This window comes from Tamandua tetradactyla, chromosome 16 (assembly GCF_023851605.1).
Source record: "Tamandua tetradactyla isolate mTamTet1 chromosome 16, mTamTet1.pri, whole genome shotgun sequence".
Lineage (NCBI taxonomy): Eukaryota > Metazoa > Chordata > Mammalia > Pilosa > Myrmecophagidae > Tamandua > Tamandua tetradactyla.
In genome coordinates this window covers 8612587-8631652 of record NC_135342.1, presented here as the reverse complement: position 1 = coordinate 8631652, position 19066 = coordinate 8612587, and the positions used below count along the sequence as shown (strand labels likewise).

Below are 19066 nucleotides of genomic sequence, written 5' to 3'. Positions count from 1 at the left end.
AAGTAACTTCTCAATCCTACAGCCCAGACTTGTCCCCACGAAGTTCCAGGAACTGAGGGGTGGGTTGCACCGCGTCCCAAAAAATGGAATTTTCATTCTGGTGGGAGGCAAGATTACACTGCACAGGCAGAGGTTCGCGTTTCACATCCTTGTTTCCTTCACCTACGCAGGCCAGTCATTCTGGCTCAATCAGACAACAAGTTCCAAAGGTCTGGGAGCTTCGCGCGCCTCCGGGTCCGAGCCAGCCGCGGTCCCAGCGCCCCGGCCTCCTCTCAGGACTTTTCACTCTTGCGTCGACAACATCTCGGCTTCCAAGGCCTTGTACAGTGTCTGAACCAGTCACTGACAATAGGGACGACGCAGCTTTGGCCCACCCACAGGTAGAAGATATTCAAACACTGACCACAAGGTTCCCACGGCCGGAGGGCCAACAGACGGAACCATCTGTGTGGGACGCAACAGCTAGTCTGCCCGGGTTCCGCCCCTCACCGGCCCCACCCATTGAGCCCCGCACGTTCAGCAACCGCCAGCGTGCGCAGGCGCAGATGCCCGCAGACCCGGAAGCGGATAGAACGGTGCGAGGCGCACGTTTCAGTGAGTTTCCGACTTTCTGATTCAAACCTGCCTGTCGCGTCCCGTCAGATACCAGTCCTGCACACCGGGAGTCTGGCATTTGTCCCGGACGTTAGGATCCCCACACCCGGTGAGTCCCGGCGCGGCTGTGAGTCGGGCGGGGCCCTCCCTAGTCTTCTTTGTTTCAGTCTCCGCCTTGGGGAGGCCCCTTAGCCCGTTCTGGGGGAAGTGACCCGCGCCTGTTCGGGGAGACTCTGTGTTTCTTCTGCACAAGTCACCTCCCACTGGCTGTGATCGTCATGGTGTGTTTACTGTCCCAAATCCCGAGTGGATAGCTCTCTTCCTGGGCTGGGGACATCTGTATTCCTTAACCGTGAATGTGCAGCGCCCCGCTGGGCGTAGGGGAGGTTGCGGAGGTTGGCGAATGTGAAAGACCTACGGCGGGAGGACGAGAAATGTAAGTCTGGGACATAAATGAAAAATGAGTGTGAATCAGAACAATTTCGAGGATAAGGGAGCGAGAAAAGGAAATAAGAAAAATCTGGAGAAATAGCAGTCCCTGAAGTGATTTTTAAAATTCAGTGTGTGTCTCTGTGGAATTTTTCTGGGAGAGGATGCCCGTTTGTAATTAGAATCTTAATGGGTCCCAGTCCTCGAAAATGTTGAAAATCACTGCGATAGAGGTCGTCTAATTCAGAGATAGCTCTTTCTTCCTCCCCACCCCAACCCCTCTTAGGAAATTCTGGGTAGCCAGGAAGCTTCTCTTTCTGCTGAGTTTGCCTCTTTTGCTGAGGAAGTGGGTCTGTTCAGCTTCAGGCTGCTACCCCTGGTGATTCCCACACGGATTTCTGGTTGAATTTTACGCTTGAAATAGGAATCGTGCAAACATCAGACCCCAAAGTGAAGGCTGAGCCAGGTGGTGAGCTATTGTCATTCTGACCATCTCAGTCATTCATCTATTCAATACCTATGCAGCCCTTACTGTGTGTGGCAATATTTTTGTTATTACCTTGGGTTAGAAAAAAAAAGATTAAAACGGTGGAATATTCTGGACCTCTCGGATTATTGTTGAATGCTATATGGAGGAAAGCTCTTTCAGTTACTAATAACCTTATGATCCAAGAATACTCCATATGCCCCCAAATCAAAGGACCTATGCAATCATTCTCTCACACCTGACTCTGCTTCTCCCTCACATCATCATCACATTCAACTCTGCCTCCTCTGTTTTGTTTCCCCTTGTGGCTGATCCCCGCTGGAGGAAAAATTAACCCTACACTGAGTGGTCACATTTCAGATACCTGGCCTAGTTCCTCTCATATTCCGTAATGCATCTATTCCATACCTTTTCCTCCCGAGCCCCTCAGAAGTCCAAGTTCTCATTCTCCATCTTTTCTCTCAGCCTGCTGTTACTTCCTATTCTGTGGAAGCATTGAGAGTGATCTTTCCCAAAGGGGTTGCCCATGTGACTCAGATCTGTGTTCTCTGTTTCGCTATTGACTGGGAATCATCTGTCCCTGCTCCCTGCTGTTACCAATCCTGTGACTGTGCACCAGTCCCAAGACCCCTCATAGAACACCACTACACTTTTGTCACTGCATCATCTACTTTTACCTTTAGGGAGTTGGTAAGCATACACAGATGGTGGTGGTGTTCCATCATAATACAAAAAAAAAACCAAAGCCTCTTTTTTTCAGTACCTTCTCTTTTATTATTAAGCACAACTTTCCATTCAGTAAGTGCCCCTCTCTATTTTCCATTTTGCAGTAAAATATACCAACAATTTGTTCATATTCTCTGACTTCAGTTCTTGCCTTCTGTTGTTCTTGAACCCAATCCAATCATACTTTCACATTCACCATTCTACTGATACTTTCCTTGTCAGGGTCACTAATGACCTCCCCTTTTCTAACTCCAGTCAAATAATTCTTCCTCTTCATCTTATTTTTCCTAAGACCAGCATGTTGCACAGTTGATTTACAACTCTCTTCCTGGTTTTCAGGATATCAGGTTATTTATTTTTAAATCTATCTCTTTGTCTAGCCCAAAACCTCACTCTTGCAGAAAAATTTGTGGTTTCACTAGAAGGGGAGGGCATGCTGAAGAAAGTATGAGAAACTCTCTGCTGGTCTCCATGAAGGAATTTGTTGTTCTGAATGCCACCTGTTGCAGTGGACAGTGAACTGCCTTTTCCCCATGTTGAGGTCCTTCTTGTTTGTGTGGTTGTGGCACAGGTATGCAGTATGTTGAATCTAAGCATTAAACAGCATATTTTCAACCTTAGGATTAACATCTCAAGACAAATCTTGCCTGAGAAAGAAGTCTGGAGAGTTTACCTGAGAAAGAAGGGTCAGGAATGGCTCTTTCCCAGGTAAAAGTCATATTCTTTGTTGTTTATTTTATCTCTGTTTCCTGAAATACTATTTTTTTGACTTGTTCCTTCTCTGACTCTGAAGTATTTTATACCTAACACATCTGTTCACACTCACCCAGGTCCTTCTCTTAGTCTCCCTCCTCCTATGCAAATTCCATCCCACTCTGACTCAAACATGGAACTTGAGAAGAGGCTCCATTCCAAGGTTGTCATGGGAAGGATTGACGTGGGTTGGAGACAGGAGTGGGTCCCATGTGAAGATGGGCAGCAGAGATTCCTTAGGATTGCACATGTGGATTAGGATACAGACCAGAATTGATGAAACTACATTAATGTGCTGAATGAATGCACATGGACACAGGAAAATTCTGGAAAAGAAACGTGATAAAGAGAAATCTGCTCTGCCTGATTTTATAATGTATTTAAGCTAAACAAGTGAATCATTGTTTCTGGCTCCAAAATTCTAATGGTTTGGGATAGAGTGGAATGTTCAGAAACATACAGCAGTGATAGAGGATGTTTTATTCCATATTTGGCTTAAAATGTGTCATCCACATAATGTCTAAGTACATCCATCCCAAGGAGACCGTGGTATTCACATAGGAAGTGTCATATAGCAGGTGCTCTAGGTGATGAAGCAGAGGATTTTATTTTTGTCATCAAAGAGAGTGAGACCAAATTCTAGTTCCACCATTGTTTTTTTAATAGGTTACATAGAACAATGTTGACAACCTAGTTTCATTTAAGTACAATTTATACATGTTCCCTGTACCAAAAATACTGAAATGGGTATGCATGTAAAATGATGGATCATGAAATTTCATCCAAGAAAATCTGTCACTTAGAGACTGCTGTTTTTATTGTAGTTAATTTAAGTGTGTCTATATGTATATGTCCATGCCGAGGAACCCCTGGTGTCTACAACAGACTGTCATCTCATAAATGCATTTTATATTCATATTAACATTAGAAAATATGTCTGGAATGTTTTCCATGGACTTAAAGGTTTTTTTTTTTTTTTACACAATCCATTAGCAAGTTAATACTTATAAGGAAACCTTCTGCCAATATACTTTTAATGCTATATATGTTACTTAGCTGTTTGATTTTTTAGTTTTGATTCTAAAGCCCAACTTCTTGGGTTCAGGTGCTAGCTCTGCCATTTATTAGCTGGTGACCTGAAACAAGTGCCCTACATGCTTTGTGACATGGTTGTTTCCAAGTTAGAATTTAATCTTTCTCTATTAAACTTTTATGTCATTATTGGAGTTAACTCAAGTAAGGCATTTAGAGTAATGCTTAGTACATGAGAAGTGCTCAAAAACTGTTAGTCATTTCTCTTGCTGTCTCTGCAATGAGTTTCGGATCCTGACCTTTATAGACCACTGTGGACGTTGACATCCCTGAAGACATTCTTGCTCTAGCTCATCGAGAAATGAATTATCATTAAGTGTGTAGAGCATCATATCTAGCACTTCTTTATAGAAGACCCTGTGTTGATGATTTTTCAATTGTATATTTCTTTTATCATCCACAAAAACTTGAAATACATAGTGATTTATGTATTTCATATCCTTTGATGGAAACGTATGATGAAACAAAATTAGGGATATATAACTTACTCAAAATTATCTTACATGGATTTGTCTCTTCAATCTAATTGCTCTTAAGACCGCTGTTCTTTCATTTTGTGGGAGGATGAGAACTCTCACTATGGCCTCTTGGTGTAATTTGTTTTTTGTTTCAGGGACTGTTGACATTTCAGGATGTGGCCATAGAATTCTCTCAGGAGGAGTGGGACTGCCTGAATGCTGAGCAGAGGACTTTGTACAGGGACGTGATGTTGGAGAACTACAGGAGCCTGGTCTCCCTGGGTGAGAATCTTCCTTCTAGAAGTCAGGTTGTGCCTTTGGGTATCTTTGCCTTTTCTCTTGTGAGTTGCTTGGGATCCTCAGCACTGCTTAACTGAGATTAAGTTGTGTTTATTTCAGAAATGAAAAGCATCCTCGTGTAGCATCTGGACTTTAACCACACACTTCATACACAGCTAATGGTGGGTTAAGGACTTGTGCAAGTGCAGAATCTTATGTCACTTTTTTCTTTTTTTGAAAGTATTTTTATTGAGAAGTATACACATATATAACGTCCAATTATATTACACAAAGGCTCACAATATAATCACATAGTTGTGTATTCTTCACCAGGATCATTTGTAGAACATTTGCGTGACACTAGACAAAAAAATGAAAGGAAAAAAAAAAGAACTCATATATCCCATACCCCTTATATCTCTCTCTCATTGACCCACAGTATTTCAATGTACCCAATTTTTACCCTTTATCTCTCCCTATTATTTATTTATTTATTATCCTTTTTGTTTTTTCTTTATGCCTCTGTCCATACCCTGGATAAAAGGAGCATCAGGCACAAGGTTTTCACAATTACACAGTCATATTGTTAAAGTTATTTAGTTATACAGCCCTCTTCAAGAATCAAGACTATTGGGACGCAGTTAATCAATTTCAGGTACTTCCCTCTAGCTCTTCAATCTACACCATAAGCTAAAAAGGGATATCTGTATAATGCATAAGAATAATCTCTAGGATAACCTCTTGGTCCTGAAGTCGCTTAGCCACTGAAACATGTTGTCTCATTTCTCTCTTGCCCCTTTTGGTAATGAAGGCTTTCTCATTCCCATGATCCCTGGTCCCAGCTCATCTGTGGGAGTCAGGTCCCACATTGCCAAGGAGATTTACACCCCTGGGGTCATGTCCCACAAAGGAGGTAAGGCAGTGAGTTCATCTACCAAGTTGGCTTAGAGAGGCTACATCTGAGCAACAAAAGAAGTTCTCTGCGGGTGATTTTTAGGCATAATTATCAATAGGCTTAGCCTGTCATTTTTAGGAATAAGCTTCATAGGGGTGAGCCCCACGATTCAGGGTTCAGCCTATCGAATTGGTTGTTCCCAATGATTGCAAGAATGTCAGGAATTCCCCAGGTAAGAAAGGTTGAATAGTGAGAAAGTTGAATATTTCCTCCTTTCTTCTCAGTCCCCTAAGGAGGGAGTTTTTCATTCTCTGCCCAAATTTCTCTGGGGTATATTGAGGCATCACGCTAACTGGGACAAACCAACAAGATCTCACACCCTATTCAAGATTCACATAATTTTGGTGTTCAAGTAAACTGACCATGCAAGTGAAATTAGGTAATGCACTACCCAAATTATAAATTTTGCACCAAATAAACAACTCTTCCTTTGGTCTCATACCAAAGGTTGAAACTTTAAAACATGGGCCATATTTTCCTTTCCTCAGTATTGCAATTCACCTTAGTCCTGTCCAGATCAACTTCATTCATTTCTCTAGGGGAGTGTGATCACTTTTACAGCTTTTTAAATAGTTGCTGAATGGGGTAAGGATTACTTTCATGGCTTCAGTGATCTAACTGTGAATTTTAGATGTCACATAAATACCTGAAATTTCAAGGAAAGTCCAGGTTATATTCAAATAGTATCTCAGAATTTAGAAATATCTGTTACAACTCCTAAATATATGTGACTGCTGTAAGAGCTTACAGTCTAGGAACCTTTACAATAGGTCCCAACCTGATAATCCATGCTCTCAACTTCAGTTTTCTAACTTTGTATATAATGTCCGTATGAATGAGGCATGATAATATTTGTCTTTTAGTTTCTGGGATTTCATTCAACATACTATCCTTAAGTTTCATTCACCTTGTTGCATGCCTTGCTACTTCATTCCTTCTATTGCTACTTAGGTGTCCTTTGGGTATAAACACCACATTTTCGCTTTCCATTCCTCAGTCATTGTAATGGCCACCCATTTTGCAAACACTGCCACCATAAACATCAGTGTGCAAATGTCCATTCGTGTCCCCAATCTCAGTTCCTCCAGTTATATATGTAGCAGTGGGGCTTGCAAAATCATATGGCAACCCCACCCTAACCTCCTGTGAAACCACCTGAGGGAAGTTGAATATTTCCTTTCTCCCAGTCCCCTAAGGGGACTTTACAAAACTTATCCTCTGCCCAGATTACTCTGGGATATATCGGGGCATCACATTAACCTGTCCTACAAACTGACAAGATGTCATGCCCTTTTCAAGATTCCATGTACTTATGGTGTAGGTAATGTGTTACCCAAAATATAAATTTTACACCAAATAAACATCTCCCTTTGGTTTTATGCTAGAAGTTGAAGTTTTGAAATATGGACCATATCATCCTCCCACTTTTTTCTTCACAGCTTTATTGATATATAAATCACATACTATACAATTAACTCATTTAAAATGTACAATTCAGTGGTTTTTACTATGTTTACAGATATGTACATCACCTCAAAAAGAAATCCATTACTCCTGAGCTATCACTCTCATATCACCCCATCCCTTGAGCCCTAAGCAACCACTAATCTATTTTTGGTCTCTGTACATTTACCTATGAGTGAAATCAAGTGAAATATACTCTTCTGACTGGCTTCTTTCTCTTAGCATTTTTCAATATTCACTCATGTTGTAGCATGTATCAGTACATCATTCCTTTTTATGGCCAAATAGTATTCCATTTTATACCATATTTTGTTATGCATTTTTCACTTTGTGGATATTTGAGTGGTTTCCAATTATTTGGTTATAATGAATAATGCTACTATAAACATTCATATTCAGTTTTTTGCATGAACACATGTTTTCATTTCTCTTGGGTATATACATAAGCGTGGAGTAGCTGGGTATGGTAATTCTGTGTTTAATTGCTTGAGGGAATGCCAGACTGTTTTCCAGAGTGGCTATGCCTTATTACATTCCTATCAGGAGTATGTAAGTGTACCTTTTTTGGTTTCTCACCTGCTAAAACAAATACCGTACAGTGGGTTGGCTTACGAACAAATATATTGGCTTATGGTTTCAGACACTACAAGGCTTGCTTCCTCCTAGGGATGGTATCTTCTGGCTGGCTGGTATTCTTTGGGATTCCTTGGCTCTTCTGTCACATGGCAATGTCTTCTTTCTCCTCTAGGTTCTCTTGATTTCTGTCTTCTCCCTGGGCCTTTTCTGTTTATAAAGGACTCCAGTAATCTTGATTAAAGTCCAGCCTAGTTCAGTTGGGCTGAGCACCTTAACTGAAATAACATCTTCAAGACATCCTATTTGTAATAATTCTATCTTATGATGAATAATATTCCATTGTGTGTATGTACTACATTTGTTTAACCATTTTTCTGTTCATGGGCTTAAGTTTTTTCTACCTTTTTTCTATGGTGAATAATGCTGATGTAACCATTGGTCTGCATGTATCTATCTGAGACCTCATTTTCACATTCATTTAGTATATGTCTAGAAGAGGAATTGCCAGTTCATATGGTATTTCTATCTTTAAATTTTTGAGGACCTACCATATTACTTTCCACATTAGCTGGACCACTTTACATTCCCAAAAAGAATGTACTAGAGTTCTAGTTGTCTTATCCTCTCCAACACTTATTTTCTGTTTTTTTTAAACAACATCCATCTTTGTAGGCCTCAAGTGGTATCTCACTGAGTTTGGTTTGTGAGAAATAGTTTTAAATTTTGAAGAAATCATATTTATGTATATTTTCTTCTCTTATTTATGCAGTTGGTGCCATATCTAAGAATCCATTGCTAAACACAGGGACATGAAGATTTACTTCGGCTTTCTTCTAAGAAGTTGGCCCTTATATTTAGGTCCTTTTTCTATTTTGATAATTAAATTTTCTATGTGGTGTGAGGATAGTGTCCAGCTTCATTCTTTTGCATATGGATATTTAGGTGTTTCCATGCCACTTAAAGAAACTATTCTTTCTCCCATTGAGTGACTTGGCACCTTATCAAAATGAATTGACCATAGATGTATGGGTTTATTTTTGGACTGTCAGTTCTATTCCATTGATTTATGTATCTGTCCTTGTGCCAGTACCAACCACACTGCTTTGATTACTTTTACTTTGTCATAACTTTTGAAATCAGGAAATTTAAGTCCTCCAACTTTGTGTTTCCTTTTTTTTTTTTTTTTTTGAGATTATTTTAGCAGTAGAGGTGCCTTGTAATTCCACATGAATTTTAGGACCAACTTTTTCCATTTCCTGAAAAAGATCTACTGAGATTTTGATACAGATTGCATTGAATCTGAGATCAGTTTGGGGACTCTTGCCATCTTTACAATATTACGTCATTCAACCTATGAATATATGATGTCTTTACATTTCTTTAGGTTTTTTTTTTTTTTTTTCAAATATATGTTGTAGTTCTCAATGTGCAAGTCTTTTACCTCCTTGGTTAAATGAATTCCTCAGTATTATACTCTTTGGCTGTTAATATAAAGGAAATTGTTTTCTTCATTTCCTTTTCAGTTTGCTCATTATCCCTATATAACATCACAACTTGTTTTTGCATGTTGTTTTGCTGAATTCATTAATTATGGATATGTTAGTATGCTTGATAGTGTCCCACTTGTTTCCTAGATTCTGTTCTATTTTCTTCACTTTTTTCTTTCATATCAAAATCATCTATCATGAAGTTCACTGCATATGTTTTCTGCCTTTTCAAATTTTGTGTTGAACCCCTGTACCATATCTTTCATTTCAGCTATTGTATTTTTCTGCTGACAAATTTCAATTGATGTCATTTTATAATTCTGATCTGTTTATATTCTCTATTTGGAAAGGCATTATTGTCTTTAACTCTTTGTATGTGGTTTCTTTTAGCTCTTTGTACTTATTTAAGTAGTTGATTTAAAGTCTTGGTCATGTAAAGCCCATATTTTGACTTTCTGAGGGACAATTTCTATTAATTTCTTTTTTATTTTTCTTGTATATGGGCCATGCATCCTAGTTGCTTTGCATGCCTTGTAATTTTTTTTAAGGTGGATATTTTTAGTATTATAATGTGGCGCCTCTGGAAATCATAACTCCCCCCTTACAAGGTTTCTTGTTGCTTCTTGTTGTGGTTTTTGTTCTTTGTTTAGTAACTTTTCTGAACTAATTTTGTAATGTCTGTTTTTTTTTGTCACAAAGAATTTTGTATTTGGTTAGCTTACTTGTCAGCTGATAATTTTAGAGAAATTTTCTTATACAAATGGAACAATGACAAAAAAGTCTCCCATTCCTTGCAAATGGGTACTTTGTGTTGGAGAACACCTTTAACATTCAGTTGTGAAATTTAAAATTATGCCTTAGTCTTGGCCTTCTGCTTACACAGAGCCTGAACATCAGCAAGAGGTAAGAACTTGGGCCTTTCCTGATGTTTTCTCTGTATGTACCCAGCCATGGACACACACATGACCTTCTACATTCCCAAGAATATGGGGGAGCCTTTCAGAGCCCTTACTCCCTAAAGTGTCTAACTCCCCAGCTTTTCTTCAGTATGTCTGTTGTTCTGCATGTCTGTAATCCCTTGCTCCAGACATCATCAGCTAATACATTTGCCTTTAAATTTAAGTATTGGACAGTCTCCCTTGCTAACCCTTCTCTTCCCCCCAGAAGTACCTTTCCTGTGTGAGAGTTGAGTTAAGCAAAATAAAGGCATGCTTTTTGAGCTATGCTTTCAGGTAGTCAATACCCATCAGACAGGTAAAAAAAAAATTAACAGCTAATTCTTTGAGATTGAGATCTGTCTGTTTCTTCTGGTACTAGACATTTTTTTTTTACCAGGAACTTGGGCTGCTGTTTTCAAGGCTGGTGCTGATTAGGGGAGGATGGTATGGGTCCAGGGTAAATTAAAACACTATAAAGCTCTTCTAATTAGATTTAGCTGCCTTTTTCTTGATTAGGTGTTCATTTGATTGCTGTCTACTTCTGATTAGTTTCCAGAGTTGTGATAAATTTGATTCTGCTATTTTTGCCAGTTTATTTGCTATTTTTGTTATTTGGATGCCCCTTTTTTTTGGTAACTCCTTTATTGAGATGCAATTCACATACCATAAAATTCATCTATTTAACAGTCTACCAGTCATTTTGTTTTTTATTTTTTTACTTTCAAACTCTATAGATTTGCCTAGTGTGAATATTCCATACAAATGAAATCATATAACTTGTAGTCTTTTGTGACTGCTCTTTCCCTTAGCATAATATCTTCTAGGTTCATCCATGCCATATCATGTAACAATACTTCATTTCTCTTTATTGGCAATATATTTCTGTCAGTTGATATACCATATTTATTTATCCAGTCATCCATTGTTGGACATTTTGGTTGTTTTCATTTTTTGGCTATTATTAACAGTGATGCTATGAATAATCATGTACACTTTTGTGGACATATATTTTCATTTCTCTTAGGTATACACCTAGGAGTACAGTTACTCAGCATTTAGTACCTCTATGGTTAAGTTTTTTTTTTTGTACCTTTTTTTTTTTACCATGAAATATAACATATATACAAAAAAGCAATAAATTTCCAAGTACATTTTGACAAGTAGTAATAGAATAGATTTTAAAGTTTGATATGGATTACAGTAAAAAATTACAGATTTTTTGTTTTTTCTTCTAGTTGTTCCAAGACATTAGAGACTAACAGAAATATCAATATAATGATTCAGCAGTCATGCTCATTTGTTAAATTCTATCTTTGTTATATTCCTACTTCTCTTTAAATAACATATACATAAAAGCATTAAATCAAGTATCCAACCTATAGTGCTGAATAGGGATTAAAAGAACTGATTGGATCAGAGTCAAAACATGGGTTTTTTAGGGTCCTTTCAAACCAGCATACTGTATGACTCCACCATCACCTTTGATCTTTCTCCCACTCTTTATGGGTATTTGGGCTATGCCCATTCTAACTTTTTCATATTGGAAGAGGCTGCCAATAATATGGGATTGGGGGATGGAACTAGTTGGTGTCCTCAAAAGGCTGGCCTCTCTGCATTTCAGGACTTTTTTGGTCCAGGGACCCATCTGAGGTTGTAGGTTTCTGAAAAGTTACCCTAGTGTATGGAACCTTTGTAGAATATAATACTGATATACAGGGAAGGTTGGAATGCACTTTTAAAGAGCTTCCTACTCCTCCATTTTCTTTGGCACCATACTTTCCCAGTTCTTAATCTTTATACTTTGTTTTTTTTTCAAGATTATATTTCAGAAGTCACATTTCATATTTTGTGCTCCTTCTGGAATGTAAGTCCTTTCCTTTGTTCCTAAGGAAGAATGCCTTAGAGTTCCTCACATTTTAATTTAGTATAATTGTGGTTATTTATTCTTCATCTGTTGTATTTAGCTTGGATTATTAAAATGTTTTATTAGTTTTCATTATGACTTACAGGTATGATTTTCAGTATCTGTTGTAGACTATAAATGTAAGGCACTAACTGTTAATGTTGCAAAATGCTTATAATGCATGGATAAAGCTAGTTTTATAATAGCTATTCAGAAGAAAATTTGGTATTCCTCCAGTGATTCTTATTAAGTTCTTCCTGATTTCCCTGTTACTATTTTTGTTTTGCAGTTCTGAATTACCATGTATTCATGTTACTCATTAGATAAGTTTTTCTATACTGTTTACCATTATATTACATACTACTGTACTTTTAGCATTTATTTATGCACAGTATTTATACAGAAGATATGCAGTAATATAATATCTGTTTCTCTCCAAATAGCAAATACTCATATGCGTGTTGCCAGTTGGTATGTGCTTTGAGATGGCAGTGGAAACATACTTCTTTTTTTAGGTCATATGTAAATGTATCAGTGGCTTGGTCATAAGCTATATAAACCTAGGCTTCCCTTAAAAGAATTTGAACTACATGTCGTTAACTTCTGTTGAAGAGTCCTGGTCTCTCTGTGTACTTAAATATTTGAAGACCATGATTGAAAAATTTCATAATTCTGTTCATTTTGGTTTAATATTATGTTTTCCAGTATAAATTATTCATCTACCAACTCTAGTTAATAAGAACCTTATTGCTTTCTATATCTTTCAGATATTTCTCCAAAATGTGCACTCATGGAACTATTACCAAAAGAGGATATTAATAAGGAAGAATTATGCCAGCCACTCACATTGCAAAGACATGAAAGTCATGGCATTGAAGATTTTTACTTCAGGGAATTCCAGGAAGATATACATGAATTTGAGATTCACTGGGGTTATGACAGAAGAAATTGCAAAGGACCACCAATAGCCCATAACAAAAATCTCACTTGTAGAAAAGTTCAACAGTATATCAAATACTGTAATAATTTCGCTCTGAAGCAGAATGTTTTTGTTAGAAAAAGTGCATATCAATATATCAAATATGAGAAGCCATTTTTAAGGAATTCTTTGAAGCTAAGAAATGACATTGGCCATGCAGGAAACAAGTATGTTAAATGTTTTGAAAGTAAACTTGGATTTCATTCACATTCAGCTGAACTGCTGAGATTTCAAACTGAAGAGAAAATATATGAATGTAATCAAGTTGAGAAGGCTATCAAAAATTGCTCCTCGGTCTCACTACTTCAAAGATTTCCTGCTAGTGTCAAAACCAACATTTGCAATAAAAATGGGAAGGATTTCATGAATTGTTCGTTGTTTCAACAAGAGCAAAAAACGCACATTAGAGAAAAACCTTACAAATGCAATGACTGTGGGAAGGTTTTTAGCCATCACTCAGTCCTCACTAATCATCAGAGAATTCATTCTGAGCAGAGATCTTACAAATGTAATGAGTGTGGCAAAACCTTTAACCATTTCTCAGTCCTCACAAGACATCAAAGAATCCATACTGGAGAGAAACCATATAAATGTAATGTATGTGGCAAGACCTTTAGTCAAAGTTCAAATCTTGCAAGTCATTGGAAAATTCATACTGGAGAGAAACCATACAAATGTAATGAATGTGGTAAGACTTTTTCCAAATGTTCAAATCTTTGGTGTCATGAGAGAATTCATACTGGAGAGAAACCATACAAATGTAATGAATGTGGTAAAGCTTTTACCAAACGTTCATCCCTTTGGGATCATGAGAGAATTCATACTGGAGAGAAACCATACAAATGTAATGGATGTGGCAAGGCCTTTAGGCAATGGTCTGCCCTCAGGATACACCAAAGAGTTCACACTGGAGAGAAACCTTACAAATGTAATCATTGTGACAGAGCCTTTAAGCAGTACTCACACCTCTCTAGGCATCAGAATATACATCCAGGAGAGAAGCCACACAAATGTAATGTATGTGACAAGACTTTCATCCATAGTTCAAGCCTTGTAAACCATGAGAGAATTCATAGTACAGAAAAACCACACACATGTAATCAATGTGGTATGGCTTTTATCCAAAGTTCAAGCCTTGTGAAACATCAGATAATTCATACTGGGCAGAAAACTTACAAATGTAATGAGTGTGGGAAAGTTTTTACTGTGTATTCGAGCTTTAATAAACATAAGAGAAACCATACTGGAGAGAAACCTTACAAATGTAATGAATGTGGTAAAGCCTACACCCACTTTGCACACCTGAGTAGACATCACAGAATACATACTGAAAATAAACATGGTGAATCTAATATGTGTAATGGTGTTTTGATCCAAAATACTAACCTTGGGGAACAACAAAGAATTCATCATAGAAAAAAACTGTACACATGCAATGAATGTGGCAAATCCTTTAACTGGAGTTCACGCCTTACTCGACATCAGAGAATCCATACTGGAGAGAAACCATATAAATGTAATGTATGTGACAAGGCCTTTAACCAAAATTCAACCCTTACAATTCATCTGAGAATTCACACTGGAGAGAAACCTTACAAATGTAATGAATGTGGCAAAGCATTTAAGCAGTCCTCAAGCCTCACTAGACATCAAAATATACATCCTGGAGAGAAGCCACACAAATGTAATGTGTGTAGTAAAGCTTTTGTCAAATGTTCACATCTTTGGGACCATGAAAGAAATCATATTGGAGAGAAATCATACAAATGTATTGATTGTAGCAAGACCTTTACGCAGTGGTCTGACTTCAAGATTCACCAAAGTATTCATACCAGAGAGAAACCTTAAAAATGTAGCTAGTGTGGTAAATCACATAACTATTTTCCACTGTGGACTAGACATCAGGAAATTCCAAGTAGAGAGCTAAGTCTTTGTCCTCGAGTATTCATCAACCTCAGATATTAAATTCTGTACTGTAATTTTGTTACTGCACAGTAATAAAAAGAGAAAACCATTTTAAACTCATGAGATGATAGATGTTGAACCAGGGAGATCTGTGGAAAGGTAGTTTCTTTGGTTTATGAAATATTTTTTTTCTATTTGAAGTTTCTTGAAAAGGCTATGTTACTATTGATAATTTTCAACCTGAGGTTTGAAATTTGTCATTATGCTTTCATCGCAGCCCTTTCAGTTGTCACCCTGAAGATCTGCAGGAGGGGATGAGTAGGATGAAAGGACCTACTTCATTAGTGGGGTTCATTTGTATCTGTGTTCCCTGGATGAACAAGAGCACTGCATATTATGATAAAATATTGTGTGAATGAGATCTTGTGGAATGGGTGAGAATGTATGTAAAACTGTGGTCTCAATCATCATTATTAATGTGTTCAGGGTCCTCTTCTACATACTTGGTGGTGCCATAGAGGACCGCTGGATTATCACACAGGATTCCTCTACCAGCTTACCATGAAACAAAAGGAGCAGGCCAGGACACTAAGAGACTTAGATTTTCATAGGAACAGAATAAGTTATTAGACACTGCTCATGTGGAGGAAATAACCAAAGGCAAATGATAGTCACCATCTCCTTTGGAAGGAAATATCTGTTATATCAAAAGTTTAATGAAAAGCTAATCTTAATCTTGGTAACTGAAGAGAGGAAAGTTTGATGAAAAGCAGTATAGTGTGCATGTAGGATTCACATTTAATCACTTCTCTGCATGCACGCAGTAGCATTTTGTTTCAAGTGGGTGATAGGTCTCATTTCATTTAATAAAACAAGTGTTCATAACTGCATGAATCCATTTCCTTTTTGTAGCTTAACACTTCCGCCACTTTGTTGCAGTTCTTCATAACAAACATCAACAATACACCAATAGGCTCCCAAGCTTGAATGGCATCCATAATGATACCTTTCCATTGTGGAATCAAACATAATTTGGGGAATATATTTTCATAGTTTACACTTGAGTTATTGTCTCTGTATTCTGCCACTTGGATATTCATGTGGCTGTAATCAAAATACCACAACACTGCCATTTCAGACTGCCTTTCTTAAACTTGCGGTAGTGTTCATGCATATACATCATATGATTGTATTTTCACATACCCATTTTGTGCCTAAATAAGATCCATGGCTTGCATTGGACTTGATTTCATGAGGGTCACTTTAGTGTTAGGTAATAAAAGAAAAGTTTAGGGATAAAGGTAAAGAAAAGTGTTTTTCTTGCTTGGGGCTGTCATTTAGTAATTTGAAAGAATCCTTGTTTATGGATTTCTCCTTATCATAAATGAGGATACAAAATAAAGGGGAAATGCTTTCCTTTTTAGATAACTTCACACGTTTATCCCTAAAACATTTTTAGTTAAGTTGTACTTTTAACCATTTCACGGCACAAGTTTGGTTCCAAAAATTGGATTTGGATCTTGAGACTGATAATTCCACACAAAAAAGGAGATTGAGAATATTACGTGAAGAAGCTTTCTAGAGAAAGCCATGCAGGCTTCACAATCCATTCCAAAAATGGATTCAGAGATTAGGGCAAGGAGACTGCCTGGGCTCTTTGTAGTGCTTAGGACATGGGCCTGGGATGAGAGTACCCAGGCATGGTTTGATATTCCTGCTTTGCTAAAGGAGGGAGGACTCGGTTATCAGCTTGCCCAAATGTGTGTCAGAAGTAGAGGAAAGAGGGAGGCATAAAAGCTATTCAGTAAGCTAGTAGAGCAATTTTTCAGACTAAATCTCAACTTGTGATTTTATAGCATCTTACATTAATTCTTTTACAAATTGAGTAGAATTCCTTGTATTCAGTGAAAAAATCAGTGGATACATGAGATCAGGATTGTTTTGAGACTTGTGTGACATGAAAATGCACCTACAGCAATGACATAAAGTAGGTGCTCTATAAATCTTTAGTTCATGAAAGAACCAGAAGATATAAGACGATGGATAGAAATATTGTAAAGTGGGAGCAGGTGACCTGTTGCTACCCTACGATTCTCATACTGGGACTTTTGGAACACAATATGTATATTTTACCTTAAAATCTTGTCTGTAATTCCTCTACCTGTTGTTGTCATTGTCATCAGCATTCATCTCTTGCCTCCATTATTGTGGTGGATATTGAATGATAGGTCTCTTAAGTCCTTACAGAACAGGGACGTAGATTGAAATTTGTTTTCTTGTTCAGTATGAAGCTATTAGATATTTTTTTGGCTTTATTGAGATATTTTACACATACAATAAAAATCACTTAACATGTACAGCTTAGTAGTTTTTAGTATAGTCACAAAGTTGTGCAGCTATCACCACTATCTAATTCTAGAACATTTTTGCTACCGCACCCCCGAAAATGCTTGTTTCCACTCTTGATCCCCTCATCTTCTAGAACTCCAGCTCTCGGCAACATCTAGTCTATACTGCCTTTATGGATTTACCTATTCTGGACGTGTCATATAAACACAATCATATAATATGTCTCTATTGCACATGCCTTCTTTCACTTAGGACATTTTTAAGGTTCATCTGTGTTGTGGCATGTATCAGTACTTGTGCTGGTTTGAAACTGTCTTGTACCCCCAGAAAAGCCAAGTTCTTTAATCCTCTTTCAATATTTCTGGGTGGAATCTATTTTATTGTGTCCCTGGGGTTGTGACCCACCCAATTGTGGGTGGAAACTTTTGATTAAATGGTTTCCATGGAAACCACTCCACTTTCATCTTCAAAATGGGGTTGCTTACCGGAGCCTTTTAAGAAGGAAGTATTTTGAAAAAGCTTCAGAACCAACAGAGCCCACATAGCCAGAGATCTTTGGAGATGCAGAAGTAATACATCCCTAGGGGAGCTTCATGAAACAAGAAGCCAGGAGAGAATGCTAGCAGATATCTCCTATGCCTTCCCAGCTGTGAGAGAAAGCCTGAACGTCTTTGGCCCTTTATTTTGAGTTATGATAACCTCTTGCAGATACCGTAATTTGGCCATCTTCATGGATTTAGAACTATAAACTTGCAACATCATAAATCCTTTTTAGAAGCCATTCCATTTCTGTTATATTGCATCCAAGCATCTTTAACAAAGTAAAACCGTACTTCATTCATTTTTGTGGTTAAATGATATTTCTTCGTATGCACATACCATATTTTGTTTATCCACTCACCCATTGAAAGTCATTTGAATTCACTTTTTAAAAAATTCTTTTTGCTTTAAAAAAATTCTTTTCACTTTTATGCTACTATGAATAATACTGCTATGAATATTCACTTGCAAGTCTTTGTTGGTATGTTTTCACTTCTCTTGGGTATATATTTGTAGGAGTCAAATCTAGATTATATGGTGACTCTTAAGTTTATTTGTTGAGGAACTGCTAGATTCATTACCCACCAGCAATGTGTGATGATCCCAATTTCTTCACATAGTTGTCAACACTATTGTTTTATTATTACTCGTTTTAATTTTTTTGTTATTATTGAAGTATTGGTAGGTTTTTTCATTATGGTTTGCATTTGTATTCCCCAGTGAGTAATGATATTGAGAATCTTTTCATGTGCTTACTGGCCATTTTTGTATCTTCTTTGGGGAAATGTCTACTCAAATCCTTTACCCATTTTTTAAGTTAGATTAATTTTTATGTTAAATGGTAAGAGCTCTTTTATATCCTGGATATTAGAACTTAAGATAAATGATTTGCAAATATTTGCTCTCATTCTTTGGATTGCGCTTTCACTGTCTTCGTAGTCTCCTTAAAAGCACAAAGGTTTCTAATTTTTCTGATACCCAATTAATCCACTTTTTTCTTTGATTTCTTGTAGTTTAGTGCCATATTAAGCAACTATCACCTAACCCAATGTATTGAAGATTTACACCTAGGTTTTATTCTAAGACTTTTTTTAATGTTAGGTCCTACAGTTAGGTCTTTGATCCATTTTCAGTAAATTGGAGAGGGTGGAC

At 37.4% G+C, this 19066-nt stretch overlaps 1 protein-coding gene across 5 annotated transcripts; it reads left to right on the top strand.

Annotated features, from left to right (window-relative positions):
* The first annotated feature begins 592 nt into the window (after window positions 1-592).
* Window positions 593-18214, top strand: LOC143658685 (uncharacterized). Of its 5 annotated transcripts, XM_077130862.1 has the most exons (4): window positions 593-703; window positions 2858-2944; window positions 4695-4821; window positions 12909-18211. In XM_077130862.1, the coding sequence occupies exons 2-4, from the start codon at window positions 2930-2932 to the stop codon at window positions 14966-14968; spliced, it is 2202 nt and encodes a 733-aa protein (XP_076986977.1). In that variant the 5' UTR covers window positions 593-703; window positions 2858-2929; the 3' UTR covers window positions 14969-18211. The 5 variants fall into 5 exon arrangements, with proteins under 5 accessions (XP_076986977.1, XP_076986978.1, XP_076986979.1 ...); XM_077130863.1 differs by lacking the exon at window positions 2858-2944 and having other exon boundaries at window positions 609-703; window positions 12909-18212; XM_077130864.1 differs by lacking the exons at window positions 2858-2944; window positions 4695-4821 and having other exon boundaries at window positions 615-703; window positions 12909-18214.
* The last annotated feature ends 852 nt before the right edge of the window (window positions 18215-19066 follow it).